The following is a 17,200-nucleotide window of genomic DNA, read 5'->3' as shown; positions in this document are numbered from 1 at the left end:
ACAACACTAAGCTTTGGCTTAGCTAACCGGCCGCCGCTGCGGCGTGTTTCTTTTCTCAGACATCGATTTTATTGATTCACAAGTCAAGTTTATTTGCTGAAACGCGAATCCACTAACAACTTTTTTCCTCAGTGCCCTTTTCAACCATGTCATCGCCTCAAACTTTTATTACTGCCGAAAGAATACAGCGGTATGAGAGCCTTATTTCATGCGCTACGATTTTAACATTAACATTTTAAGTTCTAAACGTGGCTCAACGTGCGAGCATCTCAAGTGGTAATGTAGATGCCACGCTCCGTTATTTCAGCACAATGTTTACATTAGGCTAGCTCAAAGCGAGCAAACGATGAGAAATCTCTGATTGAAAATGTTTTGCTTACTAGGTACTCGAAAAAATGAAAACCAAAGAGATGAAGGAAAAGGTTCCTTCGCAAAAACATTGCTCATGAACAGTAATTTGCAGCTCAACATACCAAAGCGTTAGGAAAGAAGCAAATAACTAATAGAATAATGTGATGAGATTGAAATAAAACGAAGATGCCACTCTAATGATTAACTGCGTTTCTTAATTTGACGTTTTTGCTGGTTCTTCCCAACTTACTTGCTGGTGTTGTTTTCGGTTCATATTCGGTTCTAGAAAAATGTTACGAAAGCATGATGAGATCGTTGATGTGGTTCGATATTTGGTCGTGTACAAACAATCGGCTTGTTAATTACAAAAAACGCAACATTTAAAAACAAAATATTAGCTAACAATATTAACAGGCTGTAGCAAAATGATTTAATTTACGCGAAACTTGGGATGTGGTTGTTAAGAGTTGCTTATTTTGATGATTTCAACCTTTGACTTTGTTGATTTCAACCTATCGAAAATCGGACTTTTCTCCTGGTACGATTACTGTTTCTGTAAGCAATGCCTTTTTGTAACCACCGGTAATTCGACCTTACTATGTACACATTTTCCTTCTGGGACGATCTTAGTAATTTTCCTGTTTCTTTTAGTATAGTTGATGAGTGTGTTTCAACTTTCAGTTCGTGTAGAAACAACGGAAGGCAAAAAAAAAACTTCGAAAAAGATGAAAACTGAAAAATGTATACTTTAGAAACAAAAAATTATCCCATAAAACTTCTACCAAACAAAAGCCTAGCCATCACGCTGCTGTACCGAAAACCAAACATCTAATAGTGAGGTATTGGAAAACTGGAAAACTTAGATCCAAAGTGATTGAAGCGTTGGCTAACAATTCCGCCGATAATACCACGCGTTTAACTGAGAGAGTACACAATGCTGAACCGCCCGACCGGGCGGGGTCGTTGTGCTCTAGGTTTTACACCATTTTCTTCTGCTTCTCCCCGCACGGATACCTCGCCGGCAGCGCCACGGCCGCCACGACGGCGCGCTGAGCGCTGTTAGAGAGCGAACAGAAACTGGTCGAATGTGTTTTGTGTAAATGTTAAACAACGGAATCTTTGCGAATCCTAAAAGTAAAGGTAAGTGAAGAAACGTATGGTGTTAAACAAGAAAACGAAACGATAAGAAGCGAAAGTGGGTGGGTTGGTTGGTGGGGAATGGAAATGCTCCGGCGATGCGAGATGAACAATGAAGGATGGATAGCAATAATTCTAAAACAACCAAAAACATGTGAGAGATGGAGTGAGATATGATTCTGATGATGATGCAAAGTAAAAGCGTTACAGTAAATCTAGCTGTCCAGGTGCCTTACGAGCGTTATGAATTTTCTGTCCAACAAGAGACACAACACAATAAAGGAGAATATCTACAAAACGAAATGTACACAACACTTAAACACCAAGATATCCAACACGTTGTAAAAAAGCTCTACAAATGAAAATATATCAAACGGGATTAACAATTTTGCACCCATTTCAGACCCTAGCAGTTGTACCTAGTGCGCATACAGGAGCTTGCAAGCCTTTCCTTTACTCCCAAATGACTGTATTTTATCCTTCTACCTAAAAGTTGTATCGCTTGTTTCTCTAACAAATCTCACTCTCATAAAGGAACGATTAACGGAGGACCTTTTTCGAAGAGGTACAATGATCGGAAATAGTGAGATATACAAATACTCAGGAGATGGGGAGGGCTAGGTAATAAGGGATTATAACAGAATAGCATCGGACTAGAGAGAGCGAGATAGAAATAGAGTCGATTCGAAAGTTTTGGTGGTGGTGGTGGTTGTGGAGGGATGGTGGGATTGTACGCTATTTACCACATGTAGTTCTCGGTTTGGGGTGCCCGCATCACGCCAACCCCACCGCCCAGTCGTCGATAGTTCATACAGCCGCACAGGCGCCATTGGTTCGTTTCCGGATCGTACACTTCGATCGTCTTCAGGTAGGCGGTACCGTCGAATCCACCGACGGCATACAATTGACCATTGACGACGGCTAGTCCAACCTGTGGGAGAACGTATTAAATTAATATTATGTTGAAAATTTAGATACTGAATAACGCGACAGTAGCTCATTTCGTCATTTGCGAATGTTTTTTTTTCATAAATTTAGGGTTTAACTCATCACTTTCTCATGTTACGGTTTCCTTACCGCAACACTGTGAAATGTCCCGGTATAATAAGCAAATGTTTTCGTATCATTCCTTAATTAGTTGGATTTTCTTACCCCACTTCGTCTGGACGTCATCGCGACGATCGGACTCCACGAGTTGGTGTGCGGGTTGTAGCGCTCAGCGGACGATAGCTCCATGCAATCATCCCGCCCGCCCACGGCATAGATGAAATTGTTGAACACTGCGCAACCTAGATGCTTTCTTCGCGTAGACATTGGGCTGACGGCGCACCATTTGTTCTGTCGAGGGTCGTATCGCTCGACGGTGTTCAGGGGACACTGTCCGTCGGAACCTCCGATGGCGTACAGATACCCACCCAGCACGGCAACGGCCACGCCAAGCCTTCGCGTCGTCATCGGGGCCACCTTCGACCATTTGTTCTCCTTGGGATCATACCGTTCCACATGGTTGAGACACTGCACACCATCCTGGCCACCGACCGCGTACAGGAAGCCATCGAGTACGGCCACACCGACACTGGTGCGGCAGCTAGTGGTCGGTGCTACGTCACATGACCACTGGTTCGTCTGCGGATCGTATCGCTCGATGCTGTTCAAGTAGCTCTGGCCGTCGTGCCCGCCGACAGCGTACAGCAGATCGTTCAGCACGGCCACACCGACGCCGCAACGACGTTTGCTCATCGGGGCCACCATCTTCCAGTCGGACGTTTCCGGATCGAACCGCTCAACAGACGCAATTGCATCGCCGGAGCACCACCCACCGACGGCGAACAGGACTTCACCACGGCGCGTCGGTTTTCGGGGGCGTGTCCGTGGACCCTGCATCAGTGGGCGCTCCTGTGGCAGCAGTAGATAGTTCTTAGCCTCATCGACCAGATCGCGGCACGCTTCATCCGAGCGAACGAGCAAATCGGACCCCACCGTTCCGACGAGAAACTTTGGACTCAGCAGCGGCATCCGGACGTGCTGCAGCACCTGTGCCAGATGCTGTCGGCGGTCGGCAACGTTGTACTTCAACCAGGCCATCACCGCGTTGAACACCTGCTCCTCCGAGCGCACGTTCAGCTCGTCGCTGCAGATAATGTCCACCAGCTGGCCGACCGGTAGCAGCAGAAACTCCTCACTCTCCATCACCTCCTGGAAGTTGTGCTGGGTGAACTTGTCCGCGATGCGCAGCAACTCCCGGCACGAATGCGTATCGGCGAAGGCGCGAATGCCGAGACAGTTCTCCGGATCGAGCTGGCGCTTCAGAAACTCGCAACAAATGTCCTGTATTTCGGCCAGCTGCAGCAAGCAGGCGGCCGGCAGCAGAGGTTGGACGTTCGATTCCTCCACCACGATGTGCGACGTGTAGCAGAAGTCAATCAGCAGCTCCATTGCGTTCTCATCGATGTCGCAAATCGTAACCTCCGTCTGGCGTGACTCCTCCAGCTCGCCGGTAAACATCGCTCGGAAGTACGGGCTGCACGCGGACAGGATGACGCGATGCGCAAATATTTTGCGACCCTTCACGTTTATGACGACATCGCAGAGCTCCCGGTGCCGACGCAGGACGTTCAGCTCCTGCAGCGTAACCCGAGGATGCTTCTCCGAGGTGTGTGATAGTCTGCTGGAAGGGGTCAAAGAAGGCGGTGTGTATGCGAATTAGAAAATCCTCTCCATCTCGAGAGAGTGTTGCGTTGGCAACGTGAGCGGTATGCGTTTCAACTTACCTTGCCGGGGACGGCGGACGGTCCGATATCAGCACGTCACCCATCCTGTTAGCCGCTAGACGCAGCGGGGCAGATGCCCAACCCCACACGGTATCTATCTACAAGGAGGAAGTAGACATAATTAAGGTGGATTAAAACAACGTGGCTACTTCATCAAGCAAAAATGCAGTGTGCTGTAACCTTATCACCCGAGCGCACCATTTCGATCGCAAAGAAACAAGCCTACTAACCACTTTAAGCAACCGACAAAGAGAAGAGACAGCTTGCGGAGGAAATTATTTTCAAACGAAGCGTTCAGAACCTGTCCTAAATAGCGGATCTTTTTTCGAGCGGGAAACAGGTTAATTCGTTAGCCCTACCAAACGAGATGGCAGAGCAGTGTACCGCAAAGCGCTTCAGGGAAAGAGGTACTGAAAGGCAATTCGAACTGGTTCTAATCTGTTTTTCGTATCAAGATTGCCGATCGCCTACATTCGACGTACTGTGTAATGATAACGGTGATCTTGAATGACTCGGTCCTTTTTGGAACCATTCGAGGGATTGAAATATAAACAAATAAGTTGCATGCTGCAGTAGAATGCATTTAGAATCGCAGTAATGGCTATAGTAACGGTATTTGGTCGACAGTCATCGCAGTCGCGTAAAAATACGTTCATTCGCGCATATTTGTACGCAAATGGCAACGTCCTGCACACTGGGGCTTTCAACACACAAATCCTTGACACCGGGTGGGCAAGGCGAGGCTACATTTTTCCTCCCTTCTAGACAAGATTACACAATTTTGCATCCACAATGCTGACCACTTTCTCCACCACACCTTACCTTTGTAACTTTTATTCACACCAAGGTGGCGCAAACGAGCGGAAGTGCGGTGCTCGTTTTCCTCGTGTCGCTTCTGGGATTCGGTGTTACGCTTTGCAGCACCCCGAAAAAAAATCGACGTACTCGCACGCACGCACGCACTCGGCCACACACACGGATGGACGAATTCTCGGACGGAGATTCCTTTCTGCAGCTGTGGCACTAAAGATTTTCTTCGTCATTGACTACACGCTTCCCTCGAACGGCTTTAGAAGCTGCACCACTGGGGCATTTTTCTTTCCATTGCCACCATTTTTGCCATCGCAATTTGGCGAGGTGCGTGTTTGCCTTTTTTTCACGCCTACTTTCGGAAGCACACCTCAAAGAAGCAACAACAATGCAAGACGGTAAGCCTCTGTTGCACGATGGACTTCGTTTCGATTTTCTTCCTCGATTTGGCTCGCTCCGGTCACTATCGGTGCGGTTTGTGATGCAAAAATGCAGCAAATTCTGCACTTCACACACCAAACACAGCAGAAATATTTTCGCACCTTCGTGATGTGCGAGATTTCTTTTCGACTCGTACCTCAAGCGATGTTTTTTTTCTAGTTCGACAAATGAATGATGTTCGAAATTTGTCTTCGGACTAGTGATGGCCTGTTGGTGAACTGCTCCGAATCGCTCCTTTGGCCGGAACCATACGACCTCAAATTAAAAGTCTACCTTGTTCCTGTAGAGGTCTGTCTCTTTTCCAATTTTTTTTCAAAACTAGAAAAGACTGAAAATCGGTAAATTATTTAATGAGGCCCCGGGCTTCGTTTTTTGCCCACACCTCTTGTGAGATGATATATTTATTTGTTTATTTTCTCAACATTTCAATTTTCCAACCAGGTTATTCTACCAAAGCTTCGTTCAAGCAATTAGCTCAGTAAAGTACCCGTGGGCTTGCTTATTGTCAGCTTCGTTCTAGTGGTGGTAAAATCGTATTTCTACTCGAGGGACTCGAATCCCGAAATACGCATCCTAATCCCAATCCCCTGAATCGAGTTACATCAAATTCAAATAAATTCGGATCAAGTTTGAATCAAATAAAGGCAGAATCGAATCAAAACCCCAGCCCAAATCAAACTTGATTGAAGTTCCAAGTGAATCAAATATGGTCTGAATCCATCAAATGGGATCAAATCCTTTAGAATCCGTCACGGGCTCAATCTTCGAATCTTCCGAATCCCGATTCTGTCAACACTGGAAGAAGAAAGGTGTAAGCAACCTACTTACGGAGTGCAGCTTTCGAAAGAGTGTAAATTGAAGAAAAACCTAAATTGCACAGTCCCGTGACTACGGGAAACGGTACCGTGCAAATGGAGGCCGTACCGCGGATGCCGATGGTTAGCTTCGAGCTGAAAACAAGCCCGGAGCAAACAAATTTCGGTACCCTCAAGCAGGTCAGTGATAGCGCTAGAACCGGATGAATCATACACAGAGAGCGCTGCACGTCACTTGTTAAATTTAATTAGCAGAGATAGTGCATCTTTGTGCTTGATCATGTTCGGGTTTGCCTTGTCGTTCCGTGATTTTCAATCTCCTTTGTTACTGCATCACTTTTACAGTACATTGCGGAATACTACCAAGAAGATCCTGCCTCGTACACCAAAGAATGCTATCAGCTGGAACAACTACGTGGAAACGCCGTCCGTCCGACCAGGGATGTCGAGGGAACGGCCACCATCCGGCGCTACTACTGTCAGTTGCACTCGATCCAGAACCGCTTTCTTTTGGGAGGTCTGAGTGAAAGCCAGCAGATGCTGACATTTCACTGGAAAGACCTCTACTCGGGGGCAACGCTGTCTAAGACGAACTTGAAGTACGAAATGGCTGTGGTACTGCATAATTTCGCTGCCCTTCACACCCAACTCGGTGCCGCCGAAAGCCGATCCGATCCGGAGAGTATGAAGAAAGCCTGTACACACTTCCAGTGTGCTGCCTGGGCGTTTGGGTACGTGAAGGATAACTATGCGCTGCTGCTGCAGGGCGATTTGTCCACCGAGCTGCTGATTTACATGCAAGCTCTCTGCCTCGCCCAAGCCCAAGAGTGCATCATGGAGAAGAGCTTGTGCGACAATCGGAAGTCGGGCATAATCGCCAAGGTGACGGCACAGATCATAAGCTACTACAACTCGGCACTAGCTGCTTTGCTCACGCAGAGCGGCGATGACGGGCGTATCCAGGACCTTGTTGGTAGCAAGCAGTTCAAGGAGTGGCGCCGGTATGTGCGCTTCAAGATCTCCTACTTGTCCTGCATCCTGCTACTCTATCAGGGTCAACAGTCGGAGGAGCAGCAAAAAATGGGCGAACGAGTAGCGCTGTACCAAGCCTCATTCGACAAGCTGGAGGAAGCACGCAAAGAGTCAAAGGGGCTGGCGCACATCGAGCAAGTGAACGACGCGCTGCAGTTCACGATGGACGTGGTGGAGGCGAAGCGCAAGTCGGCCAAGAACGAAAATGAATTCATCTACCACGAAGAGGTGCCGGAGCTGAGTGCGATCTCGGCTGTGCAAGGAGCTAACCTGGTGAATGGGATCGCATTCAACGTCACCGATTCGGAGGCCATGGGAGAAGACATATTTCACCGCCTTGTGCCAATGAAGGCGCACGAGAGTAGTTCCCTTTACAGCGAGGAGAAGGCATCCCTCCTGCGTACCATCGGGACGAAGGTGGAAGATAAGGATACTGAACTTGAAACGTTCATGAGTTCACTTAATTTGGACGCGATTGGACAGAATCCGACCGCCACCAATGATACCCGCCTGCCGCAGGGTTTAGTTGATCGGTGCGCTGAGCTGCAAGCGAAACCAAACGCAATACCCGATCTAGTGCAGTCCATGAGCACCTTAGCAGACACGTGCTCCGACGTGGAACTTACGCTGAAAGAAATCAAGAATTTGTTGCGGCAGGACGAAAAACAGGAGGAACACTATCAGGCGAAAATAGGCCAACGTTCGAACGGTGGTGCTCACATCGTGGAGCTCGGCCGGGAGCTGGCAAAGTATCAGGAGGCCCACAACAAGGCCGGTGAAAGCAATGACACCCTACGAAAGGCCATGGGATTGCATGTGCATAATTTGAAGATCCTCTCGCAACCCCTGCCGGACATTAAGGCGCAAATTCCGGTCAGCAACGAGCAATTCGATGAGCCCACGTTCAAGGAACTGCATGCCATTTTGTCGAAGGTTAACGAAATGAAAGGGCAGCGAAGCAAGCTGTACCAGGAGCTGCGGCACAACATCACCGAGGACGACATCACGTCCCAACTGATTGCGCTCGAGAGCGGCTCGAATCAGAAGGCGAAAATGGACGAACTGTTTCGCAAGGAACTATCGAAGCACGACCAGCTGGTGGGAGTATTAGAGCAAAACATGAAAGCTCAGGCCAACATCCTGAAGGCCCTCACCGACGTGTACGCACGGTGTGCCCCTGCGCTGAAGAGTTTCACCGATGCGAAATCCCGTCGCGATCAATTTTTCTCCTCCCTGCAAGCGTCTTTCGATGTGTACGAGGACCTGCTGTCCAAAAGCGCTAAAGGGTTGGAGTTCTACCGCAAACTCCAAAGCAACGTGCAGAAATTGTACTCACGTGTGAAGGCAGCATGCGATGTACAGGAAGAGGAACGCAATCAGAAGCTGAAATCGAGCAACATGTCAAAACGAGCGAGTGAATCCCCCTCAATCAACACGTTAGGAATGGATGTTTCCGGAAACCCAACAGCTTCCTTCGCGAGTGGAACAGGTGGAAGCAGTACTGGACGAGGGAGTGGTGGTCCGAAGCTGAAGGACTATCTTAAGGCGGGTACCATCAGCTTGGGATCGATCAAAGCGGCCGGTGTTGATAAGGGTATGACGAACCATTTACCCTCCGTTCGACCGACACCCGTTGGATCGGAAAGTACAGCTCCGATGGGTGGTGGAGGTGGAAGTGGCGTTGGTCAAACTGGAGGTTACTATCAAGATTCGTATGGATCTTACTCCAATTATCATCAGCAACAGCAGCATCAACTGCAGTACGGTGGAACGAATCTGACAAACGTTGCCCCTGGTTACGATTATTCACAGTACACTCCGCAAACACCACAGCAAACTCAGCAACACCAACCACAGTCCCAACCACAACCTACTTCGACAGGCTACACAAATCCCATGTATCAAACCAACAACAACAACACCAACAACAGTTACTACTATAATCAATCACCACAGCAACAACCGCAGCAGCAGATCCAACAGCATAATCCAACCAATAACATCGGTGGCTATGACTATGGACAATATGGACAGACGGCGGCTCCGACCCAGCAAGCTTCGCCTGCTCCTTCGACAGCCTCCTCCTCGACGGATGCGGGACAAACGCAGGCAGCCTGGTCACAACTGAATCAGCAGTTTGGTATCATGAATCTCCAACAGAATACCGGGGAATACTACATGCCTGCTTCGGCTAGTAGCTCCATCGGGAATTATACCGTCGCCAGTGTAAGTGATTCTTCAATCCAGTCCTACCCAAGTGTACAAGGACAGATTCCGGGATACCAAGCGGCCACTGGAAGTCAACAGCAGCAGCAGCAATATCCTGTATCTTCTGTAACTGGAACCTATTCCCAGTATCCGGCATCGTCTAGTGAATCCATGGGATCAGTCTCGTCGGTGCAGGATATGAGTGCGTACGGAAACTACCCCCAAACCCAACCGCAACACCAGCAGCAGCCTTCACAGCAGCAACAGCAACCTCCTCCCACACAGCAGCAGCAGCAGCAAGCTCCTCCCACCCAGCATTACCAACAAGGGCCTTATCAAACAGAGCAGACCGCATCCTATGGATCTCATCCGGGATATTCCTATAATTCAAGCACCGGAGCTTATGATTACGCGAGTGGCTTTCAGTACGATTCATCCGGAGCTGGAGCTGTGTCGTATCAAAATCAGTACGTAGCGAATCCACAGGTCGGAAATACGTCACAATCAACGTATTCCGCATCCAACCAAACATCCACTTCGGTCGATTCCACCGCTTCGCAACAGTACCAACTGTCGACCGGTAGTTATCAACCGGCTGGTGCGGGATACCCGTCAGTTTCCGGCACTACGCCGACTGCCGTATCCTATGCGCAGGAACAACAACCGAATACGTCCTATTATGCTAATCATGCAGGAGCTCCGGTAAACACTTCAACCCCCGGGTATTACCACCAATCGTCTACGTACTCCACCATACAGTCCAACCAGTATTTACACCAGTCCCAAGGTGAGCAGACGATTCAACCGCAAGCGACCCCCAATGGAAATTCCGATCAGGCGGCACACGTGGCGCACTACTCCCATCACACGAATTCGTACGTCGATAGTACCGGTTCGCAGCAGCAACAACCGCAGTACTCGCACCAGACACCGGCCACGGCGAGCACCACCACGACCGCTTCATCCCAGCAGCATCAGTCGGTGGTTAGTCCACAGGTGCACGTACCCCAGGCCACCACTGTTCCACAATCCAAAAACGTTGATCTTCTCTCGGGCATAGACTTTTCTCCAGCGATCGTTCCGCCGATCAGTGTACCGATCCTCCAGCCACAACCTTCCACCTCGTCCATTGCTGGCAGCTTGGTAGATGGAACTGAAACCAACCATAGCGTAATCCTCACGCCAACGAAGGCCAACAGCGAGAGTCTGGTGGAGAAGGCGAAGGAACAAGTAATGTCAGCGACTCCATCCGCTGCTACCATCGGCGACCGGAAACCGAGCCTCGACAATCTCTCACTCTGTTCGGACATGAGCTCTAGCTTCGACTGGGAAAGTGCGTCGGTTTGTGGAGCTACGGCCACCGTCTCGGGAATGGTCACGAACACCCTTCCCTCCAACTCCTCACTCGACAATGTTTTCCTGCGACCGGCCAAACCGGACCCATTCGACGATGCCGCGACCGTGAAATGGTTCCACAAGGAGGTGGAGCGGTTGGAGAAGTTTGTCGAAACGATTAACATCAAAACGCTGAACGGGACGACACCGCTGGACAGCAAGTGGAAGGAACTGCAAGATCTGCTCGTAAGTACTCGTAATGGCTGGTGTGGTGTCCTATGCTAGTCCTTTGCTAACGCGTTCTTTACACTTTCCTCCCTTAGGTGAAGGAGGAGTCTAAAAGACAAGTTAACGTGGCTCGTCTCTTCCCGGAGAAAAACCGTTCGATCGACTGCGTGCCATATGATCACGCTCGGGTGCAGCTGTCCACCGATACAGACAATTACATCAATGCGGTTTACGTGAAGGTGAGTAGCATCGCAGAATGTCTTCGTTTTTGTCGACTGGACACAGCCGTACAGATTAGATCAGTCTTTATCCGTTCCTTTACGTTCGTTCGTTTTCTACGAAATCTTAAATGGATCTGGTACGACTTATTTGTCAAATTTTTATTTGTGTTTCGTCTTTGATATCGTTTTTTTGAATACCTTGAAACTGAAAGTTCAAAAAGGACCAAAAATTGGTAAGTTTTTAATTCTTCATTCCACTCTTCTGTGGAATCTGTGTTTTAATCACTTCCCTACTCCACCGAGATAAAATTGTCTTTAAATATAGCTTATATCGCTAGCATTATCGTTGAAAATTGTTGCCAAATATACTTTAGCGCATCAGGCATAATTTTTGTTCCGGTTAAATTTTCCTTAGGACCTCGGTTTTGGCTGCCCACACTTTATTTTGGCGCAAACGCCGTTGCCCAATACGGTAAACGACTTCTGGAACATGGCTTGGTCTCAGAAATCCAACGTGATCATATGTTTGCATACCGCCAACGAGGTAAGTAGCGGATTAAAACGGAAGGCAAACTTAGGAGATTTGTTAAGTTAAAACATTGTATCATTTTAGCTACTGGACCCCTTTTGGCCGACGGAAACGGGCAAAGAGCTCAGCTATGGTGATGTGTCTGTGATGCTGGAAAAACAGTTCGATCTAACCCACTGCACGGAGCGGACGCTGCGTATCAGCATGCTCGGTTCTGATTATTCGCAGTCAGTAGCGCTGCTGCAACCGAAGCTCTGGCCGAAAAATTCACCCGAACAGGTGCTGGGGGTGGCACAGAATCTGATCGATGCGTACCGTCAGTACAATCACGAGCAGAAACAACAACAGTTGCGCCCACTGGTGCTGAACTGCCTGAATGGAACCGATCGGTCAAGCTTGATCACGGTTGCCATCACCACGATTTTGGCCACACAAACGCGGAAACCCTTGCTGATCAGTAAGTGATCCAGCCTCCCTAGCGAGTTGTTTTAACATTTAACCAATAAAACGATACTCTTTTTTCCAAACAGATGTGATCGACATTTGGTACCGGATCTGTTGCCAGCGGAAGGGTGCTTTGCGCGACCCAAACTACATTCAACTTTCCTATCAGATAGTGCTAAACAATGGGCATAGCATCCTGAACAAACGTAAGGCCGATGAGAAGGAATTAGCAGCTTAAATCACAAAATAAAAACCCGATATTACCAATGATACCCATCGGCGTGTGTTTAATTACACCTTGTCTTCCTTTTTTCCAGGTGGCATATTAACGTCGTATCAGATGAAATCGGCCCAGGCGGCCAGTAACGCCGTGCAGGAGGAAGCCAACAATGATCCCTTCAAAGATCTTGATCCGTTGTGGAAATTAAAATGACACAGCGAACGATCGACAACGACAAGCGACGGTGGCCGGATATAGTTGCATTGTATCAATAATCTTTATTATTTTAAAATACTAGGATCAGCTTTCGACTTACTGCGATATTCATGTTAAGTTAATTGATCGCTACTTGCTGTGTAAACCTTGTATTTCTATTCCATTTTACTCTCAACGACCAGAAAAAAAATCGATGATTCCAACGATGAAAATACGGGACAGCACGCTATTATATTTATTTAAATTTCTAAAAGGAAGAAAAACAATATTGGGGGAAAAATAACCTAAAGGACATACTTTATAACATAGCAACGTTTATAAAAGCTGCCGAGGCATGTTTGTGAAAAGTGAGAGTGCGATGTATTCCGACGTAAGGATTCTTGAGTACTGATAAAGGCTGTTACATAGGTGGATTTTTTCAAAATAAATTATCTATTATTTCTATACCTAAAAAAAACCTCCGGTATTTTCTTAGCAACAAGAAACAGGTTCGGAAAAGGTTGGAAAGAAAACACAAAAACCCACGCGCAAACACAATCGTCCTTTTTATATGGTACGTCATAAACGCAGCTTCTTTCCGGTCCAAAATCGGTCTCCCGTTCATCGCGTGTGCAAGCTGTCGGAACGAATCTGGGACAGGCTGATACAAAACCCCTTTTTCTCGACAGTCCGAGGTCAGCTGACCGATTCTTCTTCCCTCGGAAAAAGGGTACCATCCCGATGCTTCACGGTGTTTTCCCCGACCCATTAATATGCATGTGCAGGCGGCATAAATTGCCGTAATCAAGGGGAACCATTTATCCGAAATTCATCGGAAACAAAGAGAGTTCTGCGTTTGAATGTAATTATTGGGTGAAGGAAATGGTATATACAATATGTTATAGCTAAGGGAATAAATTAAATTGTACGTTTAGGTTGAATTTGAATCCATAATAACGCCTAAATCAAAGAAGTTTTGCTCCACAATTTTGTGTTATTTGTTATTATATTTGGCACCCAACTTCTCTTCTGCAATATTTATGATTGAAAGTTGGAATTTGTTATGAAATAATAAATAGAATAGAAAATATGAAATACATCACATGCACATGCAGTTGTTCGGGTAAACAAAAAAACAAAAATGTTTCCCATCATTACACGACGGTATGTTTACTTAATCTTCGACTTTCAGCAGGGTCCTGTGGCGCAATGGATAACGCGTCTGACTACGGATCAGAAGATTCCAGGTTCGACTCCTGGCAGGATCGATTCTTTTTTCGCATCATGTCTCCGCCGTTGTAATGTTTTAATAAAGTTTGTTTTCTATCTTGGATTAATAATTATTGTTAAAAAGTTTTGGTCTAATTACCCTATCACTATGCTTTTTAGGGGTCACATTAATTTAACTTTTGTTAGCCGGTGGAAATAACTTGACGACATTTTTTAGTCAACCCAACCGCAATCACTCCAGACGCAGCCTCCAAGAAATACACAGTGTGCCGTGTGGTTCGCCGGCGCTTTCGATTGTTATTTTCCTCTACACCCAATACTCCTCCCCGCTCCTCACTCTACCGTACACCAACGGCGCATGGGCTTCTCGCTCGCACCCATCGCTCGCGTAAAATGTACCAGAACGAACAAAATTGTTCCATTCAAACACCGGTTGCTGCTGCTTACTTCGTCGGAAGCGCGGGTCTTTTCAGTATCGCGCGAACACGCTGCGTGGCGGCACAGAAACGTCTCCACACGGGCAAGACGATGTGGACTTTCTCAACGGCACCGGAGGCCACCGTTGTTTTCGGTAGGTTTTAAGATTCGTAGAAAGTGAAGTTTGTGTTGTTTCTTCCTCTCTTCCTGTCGTTTTCACTTTTACAATCGATCTCATCTCGTGAAGATTTGTTGATTTTATCACAGTGCACCTTGATCGTTGCTGGTTGTTAAGAAAACGCCAAATCGTTGTCCGAGTAACCGGGTTACGTGATATCGTGTGAAAAGCATAGCCCAAGGAAAGAAAAAAGGTCGTGAAAAGTGTATTCACATAACTGGTGCGAACAATTTGTGAAACTGGTGAACATTCTTGGGCAATGGAAAATTTGTTCACACCGTGCCAGAAGGTTACCAAACCACGCCAACTGTGATCGAAGGTAAGAAGGGCGATTCAATGGTCGGTTGGTCGCGGGTGGTAGGTCATGGTGTTCCGAAGCGATCGCTTTGAAGCACTTGAGAAAAAGACCTTGTGCGCAGCGGAAAATTCAACGTTGTACACACATACACAAACCTTGTTGGTTGTATGGGGATGGTGGAACGGTGGCGTCTGCCATCCGCGATCCACGTGTTGGTGGTGAAGGGAGAGAAGTGATCAGCGGTAAAGATGTCCGCGATCACAGATGGTTCCTTAAGTAGTGTGCGAAACATTTTGAGGTCAAGCAGGGAGCATCATCTGCTGATCGCGTGGAGCTGCTTTCTTTCTTTGTGTCTGTGCGTCAGCTTCGCGAGATGCGTTGTTTTGTTTCGTTTTGTTTATTTTCAGATTCCCCAATAAATAAGACAAAATCAAATCATTTTTTCCAACTTTCGAAGTATTGGAAAAATATACCACATCCTTTTTGTTTTTGCTTTTAGAAATGAAATTTGTGCAGTAAAACTCGGTGTATCCGGTATTGGAAACGACCCATTCAACGTCATCAAATTGAATCGGATGCAAAAAACCAACGCCACCTTATCTTGAATCGCTGGCATCTCGATAAAAAGAGTTTCCTGCACTTTATGTACCCAGCTGGAACAACGTGCTTTTGCCCTACGGTTCCAGCACTTGTTGGCGTAAATAAACAGTACCAGTGAAGGGTGACTGTTCCGTATTCTAAGCTCCCACAGCACGTTGACGAAGGAACTGATGGCGTAGTGGTAACTGTTCGGGGGTTGGAAAGAATCCACTATCGCTTTTCTCTTGCTGTGTGGGTTTTAAATCGCTTCGAAACAGCAACAACGGTTTCTTACCGACGGCCCTTTCCAACCCGAGTTTGATCTTATTTCACATACAGCGGTAAGGTGCCGCAGCATTTTATTTAAAACCCACCACTCCATAAGCAGCATGAACAGGTCGGTATAATCCTCGCAAAACATGTTATTGGTGGTTGGGAAAGACAAAACATCGTCCACGTGCATAAATGGAGCAGCAAAAGTTGAAGGTGGAGTAGTGAGAAAGTATTTGCCTTTATGCAAGAGACACTTTTCTGTACACAGAACCAATAATACGAACCAGTATAACTAAAGTTTGCACAAGGAATGTTGCTCGTCGAATGATAAGCATGCACTTTTTCAACTCTCCTTCAGAGGACCACGATAGCAGACATCGGTCACGTTGTCGACGGTGTGTTTAAGATGATTTCATTATTGTTTGCTGCCAGAGGCAAGAAAAGCCACATAGGATGGGGAACTTTGAAACAGAACGAACCATGGGGACAAATCGATACAGAAACGTGTTGATACATACATTTTACCTGCTTGCCGTTCGCGATCAATGGCATTTAAAAGGCGCCGGAAATTATGTGCCACAGATTGGCGCAAAGAATCATTGATAAGTCACAACATCGTTGAAGATAAAATACAAATTGGCGGAAGAAAACACAATTACCAGTGAAACATCATTACAATCGGCACTTGGTTTCTGGGTAACTTTATCCTCTGCAAGCAGGAAATACTATGCTATTTTGATATAACAACACACTATGCTATTTTAATATAATAAGCAGAATAACGAAGATGAAGGGGATCTTCTAGGACAGTGATTCGCAGCATACATCATGTAATTTTAAATTGGGCTACTAAATTCTAACAATATTATGGGCCTATTTTTAAGTAATTCTTAGATTATTTATACACATTTATTTCGTTCATATTTTATTGTTTTTTGTACCGCGACAAAAGCAACCCTTGAGAATCTCTTTTCTACGGGGATAATTGTTCGTCACTAGAAACCATGTACACGTGTCCTTTAGTAGGTTTCCTGTTGTTGCTAGGACGATTTCTGTCGCGCTTCTCTTCATACAGCATCCTGCTCATTGTTTACCTCCTGCGGAGCCCCCTATCGAGCCCCCGGTAGAAAGCTGTATATAGTTTCGAATTTCGTTTATCCCTTCACAAAGGATTCACGTGCGAGATAGACTGTTCCAAGGAGATGAGATAATTGAGGTTCCCGTTGTCAAGTGTAATTTCATTGAGATTTACGGCTTTGAGGGGAGTTGGAATGGAACTGAGCGTATTCAAGTTAGATTATCATATACTAACACCCGCTCGATGATACCTTCGTTTATTCATGTTTACCTTTTCGATTTATTTTCAGGACGATACTCCGTCGTGCAAAACAATGAGCATTACAAATCGTTGATATATTGCACTACATATTATCCATCCCTGCAAAAAACAGGAACGCTTGAATCCTTGAAGTGTTCGTGTGGCCCAAA

General features: G+C 46.7%; 2 protein-coding genes and 1 non-coding gene across 4 annotated transcripts; 2 read left to right on the top strand and 1 right to left on the bottom strand.

Annotated features, from left to right (window-relative positions):
• Positions 1-997: 997 nt before the first annotated feature.
• Positions 998-5,436, bottom strand: LOC131286310 (kelch-like protein diablo). 2 transcript variants are annotated; one of them, XM_058315245.1, is made up of 5 exons: positions 5,082-5,436; positions 4,260-4,357; positions 2,641-4,156; positions 2,232-2,419; positions 998-1,479 (listed from the first exon to the last, which is right to left on the bottom strand). In XM_058315245.1, exons 2-5 carry the CDS (start codon positions 4,301-4,303, stop codon positions 1,455-1,457), a joined length of 1,773 nt encoding a protein of 590 aa, XP_058171228.1. In that variant the 5' UTR covers positions 4,304-4,357; positions 5,082-5,436; the 3' UTR covers positions 998-1,454. The 2 variants fall into 2 exon arrangements, with proteins under 2 accessions (XP_058171228.1, XP_058171229.1); XM_058315246.1 differs by having other exon boundaries at positions 2,641-4,153.
• Positions 5,437-6,376: 940 nt separating this feature from the next.
• Positions 6,377-12,887, top strand: LOC131286813 (tyrosine-protein phosphatase non-receptor type 23). Its single transcript, XM_058315814.1, has 8 exons — positions 6,377-6,505; positions 6,671-11,146; positions 11,224-11,367; positions 11,562-11,582; positions 11,765-11,893; positions 11,963-12,335; positions 12,409-12,528; positions 12,640-12,887. The coding sequence occupies exons 1-8, from the start codon at positions 6,422-6,424 to the stop codon at positions 12,753-12,755; spliced, it is 5,463 nt and encodes a 1,820-aa protein (XP_058171797.1). The 5' UTR covers positions 6,377-6,421; the 3' UTR covers positions 12,756-12,887.
• Positions 12,888-13,932: 1,045 nt separating this feature from the next.
• On the top strand, positions 13,933-14,005 carry Trnar-acg (transfer RNA arginine (anticodon ACG)). The gene has a single exon. It is a non-coding gene; the product is annotated as a tRNA-Arg (tRNA).
• Positions 14,006-17,200: the final 3,195 nt, after the last annotated feature.

Source organism: Anopheles ziemanni, chromosome 3 (genome assembly GCF_943734765.1).
Source record: "Anopheles ziemanni chromosome 3, idAnoZiCoDA_A2_x.2, whole genome shotgun sequence".
In the NCBI taxonomy this organism is placed as follows: domain Eukaryota; kingdom Metazoa; phylum Arthropoda; class Insecta; order Diptera; family Culicidae; genus Anopheles; species Anopheles ziemanni.
Note: the sequence above shows the minus strand (reverse complement) of the source record. Positions and strands in the feature narration are given on the sequence as shown.

Excerpts from the sequence above, each read along its gene's own strand:
- LOC131286813 (XM_058315814.1), top strand. The coding sequence starts at position 6,422 with ATGGAGGCCGTACCGCGGATGCCGATGGTTAGCTTCGAGCTGAAAACA. Across the intron at positions 11,147-11,223 it reads AGGAACTGCAAGATCTGCTC|GTGAAGGAGGAGTCTAAAAG; the intron begins GTAAGTACTCGT and ends TTCCTCCCTTAG. Across the intron at positions 11,894-11,962 it reads GTTTGCATACCGCCAACGAG|CTACTGGACCCCTTTTGGCC; the intron begins GTAAGTAGCGGA and ends GTATCATTTTAG.
- LOC131286310 (XM_058315245.1), bottom strand. The coding sequence starts at position 4,303 with ATGGGTGACGTGCTGATATCGGACCGTCCGCCGTCCCCGGCAAG. Across the intron at positions 2,420-2,640 it reads TGACGTCCAGACGAAGTGGG|GTTGGACTAGCCGTCGTCAA; the intron begins GTAAGAAAATCC and ends GTTCTCCCACAG. Across the intron at positions 1,480-2,231 it reads CAAACCGAGAACTACATGTG|GATTCGCAAAGATTCCGTTG; the intron begins GTAAATAGCGTA and ends CTTTACTTTTAG.